At 39.1% G+C, this 17214-nt stretch overlaps 1 protein-coding gene across 13 annotated transcripts in view; it reads left to right on the top strand.

Moving 5' to 3' along the window:
* Nucleotides 1-458: 458 nt before the first annotated feature.
* CELF2 (CUGBP Elav-like family member 2) overlaps nt 459-17214 on the top strand; it is a 620126-nt gene continuing 603370 nt past the window's right edge. For 6 of the 13 annotated variants that reach the window (XM_072653356.1, XM_072653346.1, XM_072653380.1 and 3 more), the window contains exon 1: nt 544-862. In XM_072653356.1, the coding sequence (XP_072509457.1) occupies nt 810-862 (53 nt within the window). In that variant the 5' untranslated portion in view covers nt 544-809. Of the gene's footprint in view, nt 863-17214 lie in introns of all 13 variants that reach the window. The other 7 variants (XM_072653362.1, XM_072653353.1, XM_072653388.1 and 4 more) reach the window with 5 other exon arrangements.

Here is a 17214-nt window from a genome sequence, read left to right as displayed (position 1 = left end):
TTACATCTAAAGAAAAAAGAAAACATTTTCATGGAAAAATCAATATGCCTGCCTTTCTCTCTTTAACATTTAGAAGAATTGCACTCTTTTCCTTTGTAGTTTAAAAGAAAAAACAAGTTATAGACAAAATTGGTGCCAGAATTCAGACATAGATTTTAGCTTGTTAATAATCTTGTTCCAAATTATTTTAAAAATGTGAACGTTAAGAAGAGGGTGAACAGAGTGTCATTAGTGGCCTAACAGCCTATAAGGGACTGGCCTTGCCCCAATTTGTGTCCAAGAACCCAGACCTCGAAAAAGGAACTAAAAGCAGCCTTCCAAAGGAATATATGAAAGCCAACCTCAGGGGCAGGAGAAGTACCCCAAAGGAGGGGAAGACTGCAGCTTGCAGTAATCTGTAAATGATTGCTGGCAAAGTCTGGAGGCTTCAGGCTTGATCTCTGTTTGTTCCAAGAGAAAGCCAAGGAGGACGGTGTTAATAAAGAGAGATTTAACCGAGAGCTGTGCTTGGAATAAAGTGGGCTACCAGAAGGTCAAACCTGATCAGTTGGAGCAGATTACAGGGGCTTTAAAAAAAGGGAGTGGGGAAGACATGGAGCTGGGAGTAATATAAGACGAGATTGATTTTGGGGGTGGAGAGAAGCTGGGACAAGTGCTTATCAGCCTGAGAAGTAGGAAGGGCAGCCCCGGGTTTGTTGTCATTCCAGCCGGAGCAGAGCCCTCCCTCCCTCGTTGGCTGCTTTCTTCCTCCCCACCCCCACCCTCACTCCCCCCCTGTGGTGGTTTGTCTTTTCTGCTGGCTTTTGACAATGGTTTCCATAATCTCTGACTTGGATCCACTAAAAGACTGGAAAGTTTTAAGGTAGGCCTGTTTTTCTTCCTCTGCTTAGTTGTTTGGGTTCAAGCTCCTACTCCCCATCATTCCTAGCCCATCTGCCCCCCCAAATTAAGAGAAACTCGGGGTGTTTAAATGCAGTGTGAGCTCTGAAAGGGGCAGAAGAGAGAGGTCTTGTAGTTAGACCCCTTTTAGATGCGGAGAACATGTAAGCAGATGTGGAAGGAGGCTGAGAGAGAGAATCTGATCTAGCTCAGGTTTGCATTTTTATAAGATCCTGCCCTGTTGGTGTGAGTGGAACAGGAGCTGATCCTGAGGGATTCATTCTTAGGGCTCTGTTGTGTTCCCTGGGAGGGGGACGGGCGGAGCGACAGGATGGGAAGAAGGAGGCAGAAAATGTTCGAGGGGTGAATGGAAGACAGACAGCTTTTCAGTGAAGGATTTCTGAGCATTCTTTAAAGAAAGAGACTGAAGAAGCAGGCAGGTCTTCCCTCTCCCCACTCCCACTGCCTGCCTCTCTCCACACTAACCCAGTTTGGTTTTAAAAACTTTTATAATGTCAAAATTGAGCTGGAAACTCTGCTCAGTGGGCAGAAGTGATTTGAAATCCTCCACTCAATTTTATTGAAAAATAGGTTACAACCATTATATCTTAAAGATGGGGAAACTTAGAAGCAGAGACAGGTTGGCATCCTAAGGTGCTCTATGGGAAGGGATGTCAGCTGGTCCCTTTGGAAAAATTCACACTAAATGAACTGCCTTTCATTTGCTCTGAATAACTTCCTTAGAGATTTTAATAAACAAAACATCCATACTCTGAGTGGTTTTAACCTGGAAGGTTAGGATACAATGCCTCATTTCCCCATTTTCCTAAGGAAGAACATGGATCTAATGGAAAGGGGCCAAAACCCAGATAAGGAGCCACATGTATTAAAGACTCTCTTTCTTGCCAAGATCTGATATGTCTACTATATTTTCAAATAGAGTGTGGGGTGAAAGAACCAGGACACCGAAACTGTAATGTAAGAACATTTAACTGGGTCTCACTGCATCCCCTAAATGTTGGAGTTTCAAGGGTCAGTAGAAAACATCTAGAGTAACTCCCTACAGTTTCTTTCAGTTTCTAATCCTGATATTTAACTTTAAGAAAAAGAAAAAGCCACACATTAAAATTAAAGTTACAGCACTTTACTAACTGCCCGCGAGATAGTTGTCAAAATAAACTATGTCCCTTGTTTCCTTTCCTTATTTGGGGGATGAGGAATGTTAAGCCATTTTAGAAGGTAATTTTTGGGAGAGTTCTGTTTCCTTTTCCTCTGAAGTTGAAACTTCTCTGAAAAGTTTTTGAGGTTCTAAGATTCTGTAGGGAGTCACTGATTAATATATTGTACATGTTTCACATGGTATCACAAGATCAGGGTGAGTCTGACTTAAGCTTTTAAGTTCTCTGTGGCTAGGATAACAGTTGTAAAATGTAGAACTCTGATCCCAGTTCCTACCCCAATTACAATATCCCTAAATCATTTTCTTTCCTTGGCTCCATAGCATAAACTGGGTTTGTTTTATGACAAATAGCCAGAGAGTTTCATGTTAAGTTGAAAAGACCAGAAAAAGAATGAATATTTTCCTTGCCTATTTATGTTGCGGCTTTATTCATTCTGCCCTCTTCTTAATGGTCAAGATAAAGGTGGGATTTTGGAATTAGGAGAAATCATTTTTAAAATATTATAAGGAGATGCAGTAGGATGAATTTCCATCAGTTATGGGCTTATAAATTTGTGTGGTCTGGAAGAGTCATTAATTTTCTTTTAATTTGTGCTCATTAATGTAAGAAGTCAAGAGGTACAATGGTATAGTAGACAGAGGGATAGCCTTGGAGTCAGAAGACCAGGGTTCAGGTCCTATCTTTAAATCATATTAGCTGTACAGCCATAGGTAGATCGCTTGACTTCAAAATGCCCCCAAACAACTGTCTGATTTGACTATGAGGAGGTAAAAAGGGATGAATTTCAATTATGGGCTTTTAAATTTTTGAGTTCCAGAAGAGTCATTCATTTTCAATTAATTTCTTTTCATTAATTCAACAAGCAGAATGGCAGTAGCAAATGGTACAGCGGAAAGGAGGCTAAATGTGGTCAGAGAATTTGGGTTTGAAACCCAGCTCTGTCACGCACAACCTGCATGACATCAGTCAAGGTGCTTAACATTTCTGGTCCCCAATTTCCTCATGTTTAGAATGGAGAGAGAGGAGAAAGAGTTGGACTCTTCCTTGAGACCACATGTGCTAGGTCCTTGAGTGTGGCCTCTTGACTGAATCCAACTTTTGCAGAACAAATCCTTTTATTAAGGGGATGTGTTTTGTGAAGTTTGGATTCAGTCAAAGGGCCACACTTGAGGACTTAGAGGGCCACATGTGGCCTTGAGGCCACAGGTTCCCCACACCTGGACTGGGTAATTTCTAAGATCTCTTCCAACTTTGAATTTGTAATCCTATAAGCTACACAAGTTGCAGATGTGCATTAGTGGGTGAAATTTCCAAACTAGGAGTTGTCCACACCAATGAAATCCCGTCCCAGACTAAATTAAAAAATATCCACAGTGTGCAATAATATAACACTCATATAACACTTCATGATTTCTAGAAGTGCTTTTCTTAGAAATATATGAGACAAATTATACAAGGATTATTATACCCATTTTATAGGTAAGGAAATCGAGTCTTAGAGAAAGTAAGTTATTTATCCATAGATATACAACTGATAAGGTGTAAAAATAACTAGTAAGGTATAAAACCCCACATCTTTTGATTCCAAATGCCCCCTCTACTATATTAAACCTGATAGGGGATATAAGGATGGTTCTCCTTCTCAAAGAGTTCAGATTCTTATAGCTAAGACACATGCCATAAACTACAAGGCAATGTCTAATGAATGCCATATGGAAGATAAGTAAACTGAAAACATTCAGAGGAGGGAGAGATCACAATAGTAATAGAAGGAAAACAATACTACTGTGTTTGCCTAGATTAATAAACAGGACTTCTATTAGGACATGTTGAATATTTTTAAATGAGTCCTAACATAGAAGATCTTCCTGTGTTCGATCCAAGAATGTAAACTGGGATTCTGCCAACCATATCACTTTTTAACATGGTAGCATGCAAGAGCTTTGTGTGACGTGGTGCTGCATTTGATCAAGTCACAAGTAATTATTTTAAATCAGTCTATTGAAAACTGAGAGAGAAAATGAGACTATCTTATATCATAAATTACTCATGTGTTAAATTCCGCCCCCCCCCCCCCCAAGTATGAGCTGGCTGTGACTCCATTAATGGGCTCAGCTTTGATTCTGACATCCGTAAAATGGAAAATTTAAGGCAGGGTATGTTTGTGTGTTTCAATGAGAATGTATCACAAACATCCTGAAGCAACAGCAGCTCCTTTTTGTCAAGAGTAAAGTTGAGTTGAGAGACAAAGAGACAAAACCCACTTGTCTGTAACATACTTTTTTTGAGGTGGGAAAAATGAATTAACTGAATATGGGAGAGAGAATGATTGCTTGTAAGTATGTTGAAAACAATCTGTGGACCATAGTGAACTTAGGGTAAAAACTGAAGATATATTTGTAGTGATCATAATCACTACAGGTCCCAAAGAAGAGTGTGATAGAACAGCAAGGCCATCATAGAATCCCAGAATCATAGGATTTGTTTTTTGGTTAAAAAGGGACTTTTTATTCTATAGAGGAAGAAACCTGATGCCATTAAGTGGCTTACCCCCAATGTTATAACTAGCCATGGCAAAGATGGAACCAGAACTCAAATTTCATGGCTCCCAGTTCAGGGCTCCTTCCATTAAACCATATTACATTAACCATTGGGTAGGTCTTCATTAGGCCTAATGTGCTTGATTTCAGTATTCTAAACTTATAATTTAAAGATCAAGATGGTATAAAGAGAGAAGGAAAAAGGACCTTGAAATGTAAGTAAAATGACATGATTTTTGCCTACTTAAAGGACAGCTATTCTAAATAAGGGATCAGTGTTTTCACTAATTAATAATTTTTACTAATCTAATGGTAGTATAATATGTCATACAATAAATGATGGATGTCCAGCCAGGTACAATAGTCATATAAAGCACAAGACTGGTATGACAGGTTCTAAAATATAATTAATACATGGGGTATAAATACATAGGGTATTAGGATGCCCACTGTGGAGACATATTTCTCAGCTCTTCCTTCCTTTGCCTAAGGAAAACAAACTTAAGATATGTAAAATTTTAATGTACTCTCAGAGAATTTTTTAGACACTCATAGTTCAGATGTAGTCCTGCTTAAAACATTTCTCCCAGTTCAGTGATTCTGTGGAAGAAAAAATAGTCATGAGGCAAAAAGTGGCTTCAGAGTTGGGTGGGAATGAAAGACGCTTTTAATCTTCTATGGTCAAGTGGCTCTCTTAAACTGATTTCAGCATTAAAAAAAAAAATATGAGCCCTGTGATGTTTCAAAAGTTTGAGATTTTCTATCTTGTGACTGAGAGCTTAATCTCACACAAATGGAAGTTGCCTGAAGAACATTTTAAAGTTTACCACATGCCTTAAATGTTTAGACTAGTTAGACTTAAAGCTATACTTTTGCCTCTCTGTGTATTGATGTATATATGTGTGTATGTATGTAACACATATTAATTAAATAATTCGTGTCAAAGGGGAAAAAAAACCAGATCCTGATGATTTAAATCACTACTTAGCTTCAGTTGTTTTATTCATTGCTTTCTCCAGTCTTTTTTGTATATGTTTCCCTTTCACATGTCTTATAAATCTCTCAAGATGCATTCCAAATTGAAGAAGGAAAATATTCTGTGTAATTTTAAATGAATGCCACATGCAGATATTCTTTGGTTTGAGTTACATAATATCTTGAAGATGCATACGTGTGTGTGTGTGTGTGTGTGTGTGTGTGTGTGTGTGTGTGTGTGTGTGTGTGTGAGAGAGAGAGAGAGAGAGAGAGAGAGAGAGAGAGAGAGAGAGGTGGGGAGGGGAAAGGAGATGATAAGGAAAAGGCTCCATTTGTTAGTGCAGTTGAATAGAAAGTCTGATAGTATTTTAGAACTTTCAACCTCTCAGTGCTTTTCAGAGTATGAGAGTCACTTGCCCCTGCTCATTACCTCGACCCCTACCCAAGATAGTAAGTACACAAAAATTCTTTCTCTCTATCCCCCATGCCCATCCTAGGATCTTGTTAAGAAGTGTTATCAAGTTTTTTAATTCCTTGTAGGGTGGGAGAGTTGCTTTATGAATATAGAGAAATATTAATGATAATATGTATGGTGAATTGTGTGGTATATAAATTATATGCAATTGCCCCATCCTGAGTCATCTCCAGTCATCCTGATGAATATCTGGTCACTGGATTCATTCAGCTCTGGAGAAGTGAGGCTGGTGACCTGAACAACCCTCCTTCACTCAAAACAAAGTCAAGTGCAAGTCATGTCATTATTTCTCTGATGGCATGGTCTTTTTCGGCAACAAAGGACAAACATACATATGTAATCTATGATATGATACATTTAAAGGAGGATGGTGGAGGATTATAAACTATATTTATCACCTCAAAACTATGAGGAACAATGGTGGGAAAAGCAAATATATGGAAAGTTTAGTGAGTGGTCCAGAAATCATTAAGGATGAAACTTGGAGGGAAAAAAGTGGACAAAAAATGGAAAAGATCTGTCACCATTTCTTTAATAAACTCTTTCCTCCATCAAAGAGAATAGTACTATCATACTTGGGTCCTAACACTTACTGTTAAGGGAAGACCAGACTCAAGAAGATTCCCTGTTGCCTCAGATTTGATGTTGGAATTAACTGAGGTACTCTGCTCGTTGGGTCATTCTACAGTTTTAAAAGGGGGGATTCCCTTAGCCATAGCATTCAGCAAGGATGCTTGAGCACTTAGATTGGGTAGACATACTCAGCCCTCCATCTCCCTATGGAAACATGGGAGGGCAGGGTATGGTGACTGGCATGGTCTTGGGAATCTGCCAATTCTGAAAGACCCCAACTCCATGTGGTGGTCTTTTTTTTATACCCTTCTATGACCAGAAATCCATTTCAGTGCCACCAAAGGCTATTAGAAGCTTGGTCAAGGGAGTCTCAGATTAATAAATATGCCAATGACCTCCAGAGGATAGTTTTGTCACCTTTCAGGAGAAAACTAACCTAACTCATGTTGGAGGGGTGGGAGAGCCCTGGTATATAATTGTCCTATCATACTTGTATGTTGAATTCTCTAATGATATAATTTGAATTATACTTTTATAAGTATTCTTCCTTCATTTTCTTGTCCTCCCTTTTTAGATATAATCGTAATCTCCTTGAAAAGGAAACATCCTTTTTTTTAATTTCACCTTATGCCAACAAAAGCACAGTAATTCATAGATAGAAAGAACTTCAAAGTCCATGTAATCTAACTTGTATCTTACCAGTAGTCCCTTCTACAGTGCCCACTAATAAGTGATTACTGACTGTGTAACCCTGAACATTTCACTTTTCTTTTCCTCAGTTTCCTCAACTGTAAGATGGGGATTGTGAAGATTGAATGAGATAATTTTTAAAAGCACTTTTAGCACAGTGAATGGCACATAATAGGTGCTATAGAAATGCTTATTTCCTCCCCTCCCCCTTCTCCTTTATCTAGCCCCTCCTTAAAGATTTTTAGTCAGGAAAAATCCATCACATCTAATTGTTAACAACATTTTTCCTTACATCTACCTCTCTAGTAACTTTCTCCCATTGATCCCAGTTCTGCCCAATGATGCCAAGAAGAACTAGTCTAAGAAGTTTCCTCGTGATCATCTTTCTAGTAATTGAAGAGAGCCATCACATCCCCACTAATTTTTCTCTTCTCCAGATTAAACACCTCTGTTTCCTTCAGCTGATTCTTATATGCCACACTCTTGTGATCCTTCACTCATCCTGGTTGTCCTTCTCTGGATCCTCTTACTCCTTAACATCCTTCCAAAAACAGTGCCCAGAACTGAGTACAATGCTCCAGATGTGGTCTGACCAAGGCAGAGTAAAGCAATGTACTTTGGACACAATAATGAAGCTTATAATGAAGCTTAAGAATGAATCAGTATCAGATTCATGCAAAGAGCCCAGCAGAAAATGACACCATGTACATGGGGGAGAGTGTGTCACAGACGTTCTTTCTTTTTCAAAATTTTATTTGTTTTGGTCAACGTTCATTTCCACAAGATTTTGAGTTCCAAATTTTCTCCCCATCTCTCCCCTCCCAAAGACAGCTTGCATTCTGATTATTCCTTCCTTCAGTTTGCCCTCCCTTCTATCACCCCATCCCCCATTATCCCCCTCCCCCTCACTTTCTTGTAGGGCAAGATAGATTTCTGTACCCCATTGCCTGTACAACTTATCTCCCAGTTGCATGTAAAAACAATTTTTAATGTGTGTTTTTTAAAACTTTGGGTTCCAAATTCTCTCCCTTCTTCCCTCCCCACTCACCTTCACTGAAAAGGCAAGCAATTCAATATAGGTTATATATGTGTAGTTATGCAAAACACTTCCATAGTAGTCATGTTGTGAAAGACTAACTATGTTTTCCTCTATCCTATCCTGCCCTCCATTTATTCTATCCTCTGCTTCAACTCTGTTCCTTTTCAAAAGTGCTTGCTTCTAACTACCCCCTTCCCCAGTCTGTCTTCTATCATCCCCCGTTCTTATCTGCTTCCCCCTACTTTCCTGTAGGGTAAGATACCCAACTGAGTATTATATTATTCCTTCCTTAAGTCAGATCTGATGAGAGTAAGGTTCACTCATTCTCTCTCACCTCTCCCTTCTTCTCTTCCATTGTAAAAGCTTTTTCTTGCCTCTTTTATGAGAGATAATTTACCTCATTCTATCTATCCCTTTCTCCTCTCAATATTTCCTCTCTCACCCCTTAATTTTATTTTTTAGATTATCATCCCTTCATTTTCAACTCACCTTGTACCCTCTGTCTCTCTGTCTGTCTGTATATGTCTGTCTGTCTGTCTGTCTATCTATCTGTCTGTCTGTCTGTCTGTCTGTCCATCTACACATTATTTATTCCCTCCAACTACCCTAATACTGAGAAAGGTCTCATGAGTTACAAATATCTTTCCATGTAGGAACGTAAACAGCTCAACTTTAATAAGTCCCTTATGATTTCTGTTTCTTATTTACCTTTTCACACTTTTCTTGATTCTTGTGCTTGAAAGTCAAATTTTGTATTTAGCTCTGGTCTTTTCATCAAGAATGCTTGAAAGTCCTCTATTTCACTGAATGTCCATTTTTTACCCTGAAGTATTATAATCAGTTTGACAGGTAGGGGATTCTTGGTTTTAAACCTAGCTCCTTTATCACCTTTGTCACCAAAGTAAGCTTCTATAGCCTTGAGGGTTTTTTTTTATTCTGCTAATTTCCCAGTCAAATACTTGACTTTCTAACTCTTTGTCAAGGTATGACTATTTTCAATGGGGGAGGGACGGTGCACTGTGCCAAACTTCAGGAAGTTTCTATGACTATTTTCAGAGCTACTTTTAGGGCCCTATAAATTTTCAGTTCTTCCAAGGTGGTATGATCAAAGGGGAAGTGTTTATTCCTTTTCTGGCCTGTGAGTGACCACAAGTACTCTTTTCTGCGTTGGAACAGTGAGGAGGATTCCCTCTCCATTGAACCACAAACTCCACCACACCAGCACTCCTCTTTATCCAAGCAGGGCAAAGTTATAGAATCCTGCCTTAGTGCCAGCAAAGAGATTCCTGAAATTGCCCTCTGCTCAGTCACTAGATCCCCACACCATTTGTGGTTTGGGAGCTTCAGAAGTAGCGGCTACTGACACTGCTGCCACCTCCTCCACCACCCTGGGGCTGGATCACACCCTGTCCTCACTCAGGTCCAGCAGAATTTTCCCACTGACCTTCTATGCTGTCTTTGGCATTTGTGGGACTAAAAGTCTGGAAACCATCACAGCTCCCAATGATTCAGTCCCTCAAGGCCTGCTTCAGCCATTCTATGCTGGGGAGCTCAACCTGTACTGTAGTCTACTCCCAGCCCAACAAGATAGACCCTTCCTGTTGACCTTCCAGGCTGTCCTGAGCTGGAGACTTGTTTTATTCCATCATTTTGTGGGTTCTACATCTCTAAAATTTGTTTAGAGTCATTTTTACAGGTATTTGGAGGGTTTGGGGAAAGAGCTCAAGCAAGTCCCTGCTTTTACTCCATCATCTTGGCTCTGCCCTCTCTTGTCACGGACTTTTGAAAGGGTGTTTTGTACCCACTGTACTTACTGTATAGCCTTAGAAAATATGCCTTTCTCTTTTCTTAAATAGTATTTTATTTTTTCCATTTACATGTAAAGATAATTTTCAACATTCATCTTTTATAAGATTTTGAGATCCAAAGAAAATATACCTTTCTAAAAGCTTGTATTATGTTTTGGGGCTTATGTATCTTATTATTCATCTTTATTTCCAAACCTCCTGATCATTTTCTCCTGATCTGATACCTAGCCAGGTCAAAGTCATCTTGTACTTTTGAGGTTCATCATTGTTAGCCCACATGTAAGACTTTATATTGAGCCATCTTAAAATTCTGTCTAAGTAGGTCCAGTCATTATTATCATTTTTTGAGATCTTTTTGGTGTCTGTCTCTGACATCCAGGATATTAGCTATCCCTCCCAGCTTTATGTCATCTGCAAATTTGATAATATCATCTCTGTGCTCAATCAAGTTGCTGATAAAATTGTTAAAAACCACAGGGCCAAGGTCATATCCCTGAGGCACTCCATAGGGGATCTCCCTTCAAACTGACAACAAGCTGTTAATGATGGGTCTTTGGCTTGGTCATTCAATCATTTCCAAATTCATTTAACTGTAGTATTGTCTAAATTACAGCTTTCTAGCTTATCTATAAAGATAGCAACAGAGACTTTTCAACATTTCAGTAAATTTCTGCTAAATTATGTCTACTACGTTCCTTTGTTCTGTCAGTCTAGTAACGTAATATAAGAAATAAGATTAGTCTAGTCTGACCCATTCTTTATAAACAACAGCAAAAGTTTCAGTGATGCCTTTTCCAAATCCAGACCTCTTCCCAAGCAACTTTCCGTAGTAACAATGGGGTTGGAGGGAGAGATGAGAGCAAGGATGTGAAATGTTACAGAAAATCCATCATCAGCACACAGATCATGTCCTGTGAAAGGAGGGCATCCCTGCCCTGGGGAGTGCTGAGAGAAACAAGACTGTCCATTGCCAACAATGTTATCATTTCTACTACATTCATCAGTTCTTCCTTGTTGGGGAGAACCAGGTCCGGCATAAATGTCTACCCCTTCCCCAATACTTCCTGCACATAATGAAGAATAAAATTGTCACAATGGCAAACCAAAAATTTAATAGTAACCCTGCCTTTGACAGAGAGAGATCATCAGATATCCAGATAATTGAAGGCCCCTATTACTACCATGTCAGTCTAAATGACAATGAAAGAACTATTGGCCATATCAAGAAGTCACTATCCACTATGATAGGCTTTCTTTTTTTCCATTTTATTTCTTCTCCCCCTCTATAGGAAGGGCTTCATCGTTATTATTAAACTTCAAGTGCTGTCTTTTACACTTCCTCCTCTGTCACATGCTTCTGTCCTTTAACCTGTAACATAAATTCATAATTCTTTTCTGCTTCTTCAGATCTTTTTTTCAGGATTGGTTTTTTTTTCTAATCTTGAAACTTTTTTTTCCTTTAAAGGAACACTTCATTCTCTCTCATGATCTGACATTATGGAGAGGATGTTCCCCGCTTGTTTCTTTCCCTTGACCTCCTCTTCTAGAAAAGAGACTGTCTTACACTTTAGCTATTGTATAACAGTTGGGAAAGAAAGACAAACATTGTACATTCTGTGCTAGTCACTACAAAATTTCCCTTGTCAGCCATACTTGTTGAAAGTGGGATATCTGGTTTTTAGTTCTTTGCTGTTTTTCTTGGTAGCTTTTGTCATCAACTTCAGTAGTTGACTTGCATATACCAGGGCAACTCAACAAAACTGCTGATTGACCTTGTAGTCAGTCGCAGTATCTGAAGTAGTTAAATTCCTTATTAAGTCCCATATAGCATAGGGAATTATTAGACCAAAACATATTATTTTAGAGATATAAGGGCAGCTGAAGAGATGGATGGAAGAATGGATGGATAGGTAGGGCACTTATTAAGATCTTACTGTGTACCAATCACAACACTAAGCGCAAGCAAAGAAAGACAATCCATACTTTCATGGAGCTTAAAAGGGAGCTATGCAGGCAAAAGGTAGAAAAACTCTGAGACTCAGAAGCAGAGCGAAGAGAAACATGAGTATGGATGGCCTGGGATCTTCTTAAAATAGTGGTAATTAGAAAAATCACTGATTAAAAGAGACACAGGAGCAGGGGCATCTTCAGGGTAAGAGGATTATATGCAGGTAGAAAGATCTGGGAATCAAAGAGTGAAGCCAAGGGAGAAGTGATGCTTTCGGGTCCTAGGGTTCAAGTTTCTCATTTAATAGATGAGGAAACCAAAGTCCAAATGAAGGCTCTAAAATGTCCTAGTTGTCTCTGTGATTCGTGAATGTGCAAAGCTCTCCCTTCTTTGCAAATATCAGTGTTTCATTGCTCAGGGCATAAGTTAAGCATCTTCACAGAACTCTCAACATATGGAACATTATGTAGCACATTCCTTCTCCAACATGCTAAGCTGATCTTTAGTGAGGGGGCTGAAGAAGCCCTTGTGCTGGTAATAGAATTTACCTCAAATATACTCTACAAAGAAGACCCAGCATGGGAACTGAGTAAAGAAGAATTTGTTCTAAAAATTAAAAAAAATTATATTTCTCCTGAGTGAGTGAAGAGGGACTGTGTATTGTGTATCATCGAATACCTCTCTTTCAAGCCCATTCTCTCCTTCAAGCCTCCCTCATAACTTACTTCTCTGTTTTCCTTTCAGGAAGCAGGAGAAAATACACACACACACACACACACACACACACACACACACACACACACACACACACACACACATACAACCAGGAGGGTGAGAAAGGGACTCATGGGAGATGACACTTCAAGAGAATTAGAAATTCTTATTTACAGTCATAAGGAGGGAGAAAGTTGTTGTCATAGGGGATAATTTATATGATGTCAAGGAGGCAAGGAGTTGAATGTTATATACAGGGAATAGTAGATAGAGCACCTTTGTTTTCTTTCTTTTAATGCAAGAATCATGGGGTGGGGAGTGCTACCAGGAGTGCCATTTTTTGCCACTAACATTTTGTTTTCCGGTGTTGAAACTTCTGTAGATTCTATAAATTCAGAAAGAAGTTTGTATCATTATTTTAGGATTCAAAAAGCTCCACCACTATGATCATGCCTTTGTAATTTGTATTAATCCCAAACCTCTTATGAGAATATTTTCCCATGAAAAGCCTACACCAGTGTAATTATGCCATCCCCTAAGAGTGTCAGGCTGGAACTTCTACTTATTACTTATGCCTACACACTTGTTTACAAACCTTGAAAAAATGATATTGTCTACTGGTTCTTTCAGCTATTCACCGCTACAAATTTCAGGTTATATTGTGCCATCTGCACTGGACATTTTAATGTAAAATGCTACTCCTTGAGACCGATTTAACTGCACATTTACTTGCATGGTATACATGGCCTGTGTCTTGAAATATGTGTGGAAGGAATGCCAATAAAGTCAGTGGGTCAATCAACCAACATTTATTAAATATTTACTATGTTCCAGGAACAATGCCTGACCTAAAGATTCAGATTAAAGGCAAAAAGATTGACAGTTCTTGCCTTCAAGAAATATACATTTTAATGGAGAAGACACATAAAAGGAAGATGAAAAGGGGTATTTGGGGGGTGGGGTGAGGTGAGAAAGGAGGTAGCTGCCCTGGAAGCTTGGTTGAAGTCCAGAGAAGTACAGCAGTCTGGTGGGAAATGAAGGGATGACTGGCCTAGGCACCTCCTTAAATGAAGTTAATAGAAAATATCAATAGAAAAATCAGTAAATAAATAGCTAGAGTAATTCAAACTATTCACAAACAGCCAGTTACTTCTCTGCCCATATTATATGCCCATTCATTAGGAAACTACAACGTGAATCAGAAGGAGGTCATTTCATTGTCTTGGTCAGAGGGCCCCTAAGAGTGTAAATGTCCACACTGCTTCTTCACGTCTCTCTCCCCATCCTACACCCTGTGGCCAACGTAATTTTCCTTAGCTCTAATCTGACCAAGTAACTTCTCTATTTAGTCAATTCTAGTGGACACCTATTGTCTCTAGGAAAATTATTACATACCATGTTTTGCTTTTCAATTCCTATACAGCCTGGCCCCAGCCTTGTAGTGCATCACTCTTCCTCCTGCTTTCCGTGATCCGGCCAAACTGCCTTCCTCTCTATTCCTCCCACATGACACATCGTGTCTCATCTCCCATCTCCACATCTTTGCACTGGCTGTCTCCTGTGCCTGGAATGCACTCTCTCCTTTCCTATGCCTCACTGAATCCCTCTTCCTTTTAGTTAAAGTACAATACCATCTTCTGCAGGAATTCTTTCCTACTTCCCTCAAAATACTATTACCATCCCTCCCAATGTACTTTTAATTTACTTTGTACATATTTTGTTACCTTTGTATTTATGTTATCTATATTTTTATATGTAGTTGTCTATACTACTAGAATCTAAGCTCATTGTGAGTAGCAATTATTTCATTTTTCGTAATGGCATCCCCAAAGCCTAGCACAGTATGTGGCACATAGTAGGTGCTTAACAAATACTTGTTGATTGATTGATGGGAATATTGGCTAGAAGGTATCACTGGGTATCCTGTAATTGATTCTGATTTTCAAAAGTCTGTGAAGAAAGATAGCTCATGCCAAGTGATTCCGAAAAAAACTTTCAAAGGCACCCACTCTCCTTTGGGAAATGAGCAGGGAGTCATATTAATTTTGTAGGACCATCCAAGGGGAATTACAAAATCGTAGAGTTGAGGAGACTTCATAAATCATGTAGTTTAATACTCCACCCCAGTGCATGAATTCCTTCTACAATATTCATGAAAAATCCTTCATGTTGATTTCTTCAAAAGACAGGAAATTCTCAAAAGGAGGCTGATTGCTTTTGGGGGCAGTTCTAGTTCAGCTCAACTTAACAAATATTTGTTAATTGATTACTGTGTGCAACCATGCCAACCTTCAAGGAACTTATAGTCTCCTTGGGCCACCCAACATCATCAAAATGTTCTTTTGAGTTCTGCCAAAATTTGATTCTGGATAACTTTCATTCATTGATTTTTAGTTATGCCATTTGAGACCACAATGTGAGTAGCTGCTCTCCCATTTATTTCAAATTCTGGATATTTTAAAAATCAGAAATAGTTTCTCCCTTCTCCCCACCTTCCCCCACCAAACTTCTCTCATCCAAGCTAAATAATGCTATTTCCTTTAGCCATTCCGTGTATGACATGGTTTCTAGTTCTTTCATCGTGGTGATTAGTTTCTTCTGGAACTCTCAGGGCCTGAGAATTTACCTACCCTATCTCCAGAAATTCAGTATATATAATTCAAGTTTCACCTGCCATTTGCTCCTCTTTCATTCTACAGATCCTTCTTTGAGATCCTGAGCCTTGGCTGTGATCCTTCTGGCTATTACACCCCACCATTTATTCTTTATTTATAAGTGGGGTGGCACCTTTGATCTCCCCCACCCTGATACATACATATCTTTGGGGCCTCTAGAATCACTTTATTATTTGGGTCACAGATACAACTTTTGTTAAATTCTAGTAAAAGTCACTCACTCAAAGTCACTTCCCTCATCAACTTAGCTGGTATTCCCCCTGACATCACCCCCTAGCAATCCAGATTTTGGGGAACTCTCATTTTGAACTTGGTCAATTTTTTTAGTATCTATTGCTGTGATCACGTGGTTTCTATTCTTTTTATTAATATTATATATTATGTTTATAATTTTCTTTTTTTTTTTTGCCATCTCCTTCCAGACTAAAGGCTAAAGTCTTTCTTGACTCTATACCTCTATAGGCCATGGACCTTAGAGTACAAACAGTAATATCCTGAATCCTGTTCTATCTGTATCTACTCCTTGCACATTTTTATGATGAGTCAGTCTATGCTTAGGATTATACAACTGGATCAAGGTAAATTCCTGCCACTCCACTATTCAGGGCTCTTGTTATATAAGGTCTAGAGGGCAAATAAGGGTTCTGTGCAATCTCTATGTCAATCAGCTGTGAAGTCATGCCTCCCAGGTTGACATGACAACAGGAGAACCTCTAAAATCTATCTCCTCTAGGGACATCTGGTATTGATTTTCTGGCTATAATTCCTCAAGAATCACTGAAGTCACAAATCGAGAGAAGCATATTTCTTCTCTGGCCACAACAGCTGTTGAAGTAGAGCCAATGGGATTTCTACATCCCCTGGAATAATGACTAGAGCCAGCCTTGCAAAAGGGCACCTACCCATTTTTTTCTGGTTAAAACATTCTATTAGGCAAGGAGGGCAGGGTGTTATGTGGCAGGAGTCCCTGTTGTGCAATGTTAGTGCTCTTCCTGTTTGCCCCTTAGCATTCTACTCATATACTTTGGAGATATTTAATGTACCTTGGCTATTTAAATAGTTTTATTAAAATAAAAAAAACCGTCATTTGAAGGAACACACCTCCTTTGCTCACTCACTGTTGGTCATCTCCACAAGGAATACTCCTACAAAATACTTCATTCCCAAATCCAGGTATTTTCATTGGCTCCATGGCTCCATGCCTGGAACTCTGGCCCTCCTTGTCCCCTCCTCTTGGCTTCTCTCACTTCCTTCAAGTCTCAGCTACAGATTGACTTCTATAAGAAATCCTTCCAAGTCCCCCTTAATGCTAACACCTTCCCTCTGAGATGACTTCCAAGTTATCCTGTATCCATATTCTTTATGTATTGTCTAATACTCTCTCCCCCATTAGCCTGTGAGCTGCTTGGGGACTTGGGCCCATTTTGTCTATCTCTGTAACCCCACTGGTTAGTACAGTGTCTGGCACATAATAAGTGCTTATTAATGACTCCTCAATTCTCTTTTTTACCATCCTCTGTCTCTCTGTTGTCTTGGCAATTGAAAGGAAGGCAACATATTTTTGCTTCAATTTATTTTATTTTACTGGACATAGTTTGGCCAAAATAGAGAAATATTTTGTGAAAGGAAGAGTAAGGAGGAAAATGTCACAAATCTCTTCTTTTTTAAAATTTCATTTTTGATTTATGGGATAAAACAAGCATTTCCATAACACAGT

Source organism: Notamacropus eugenii, chromosome 3, assembly GCF_028372415.1.
Source record: "Notamacropus eugenii isolate mMacEug1 chromosome 3, mMacEug1.pri_v2, whole genome shotgun sequence".
Taxonomy (NCBI): domain Eukaryota; kingdom Metazoa; phylum Chordata; class Mammalia; order Diprotodontia; family Macropodidae; genus Notamacropus; species Notamacropus eugenii.
This window is presented reverse-complemented; position numbering and strand designations above follow the sequence as displayed.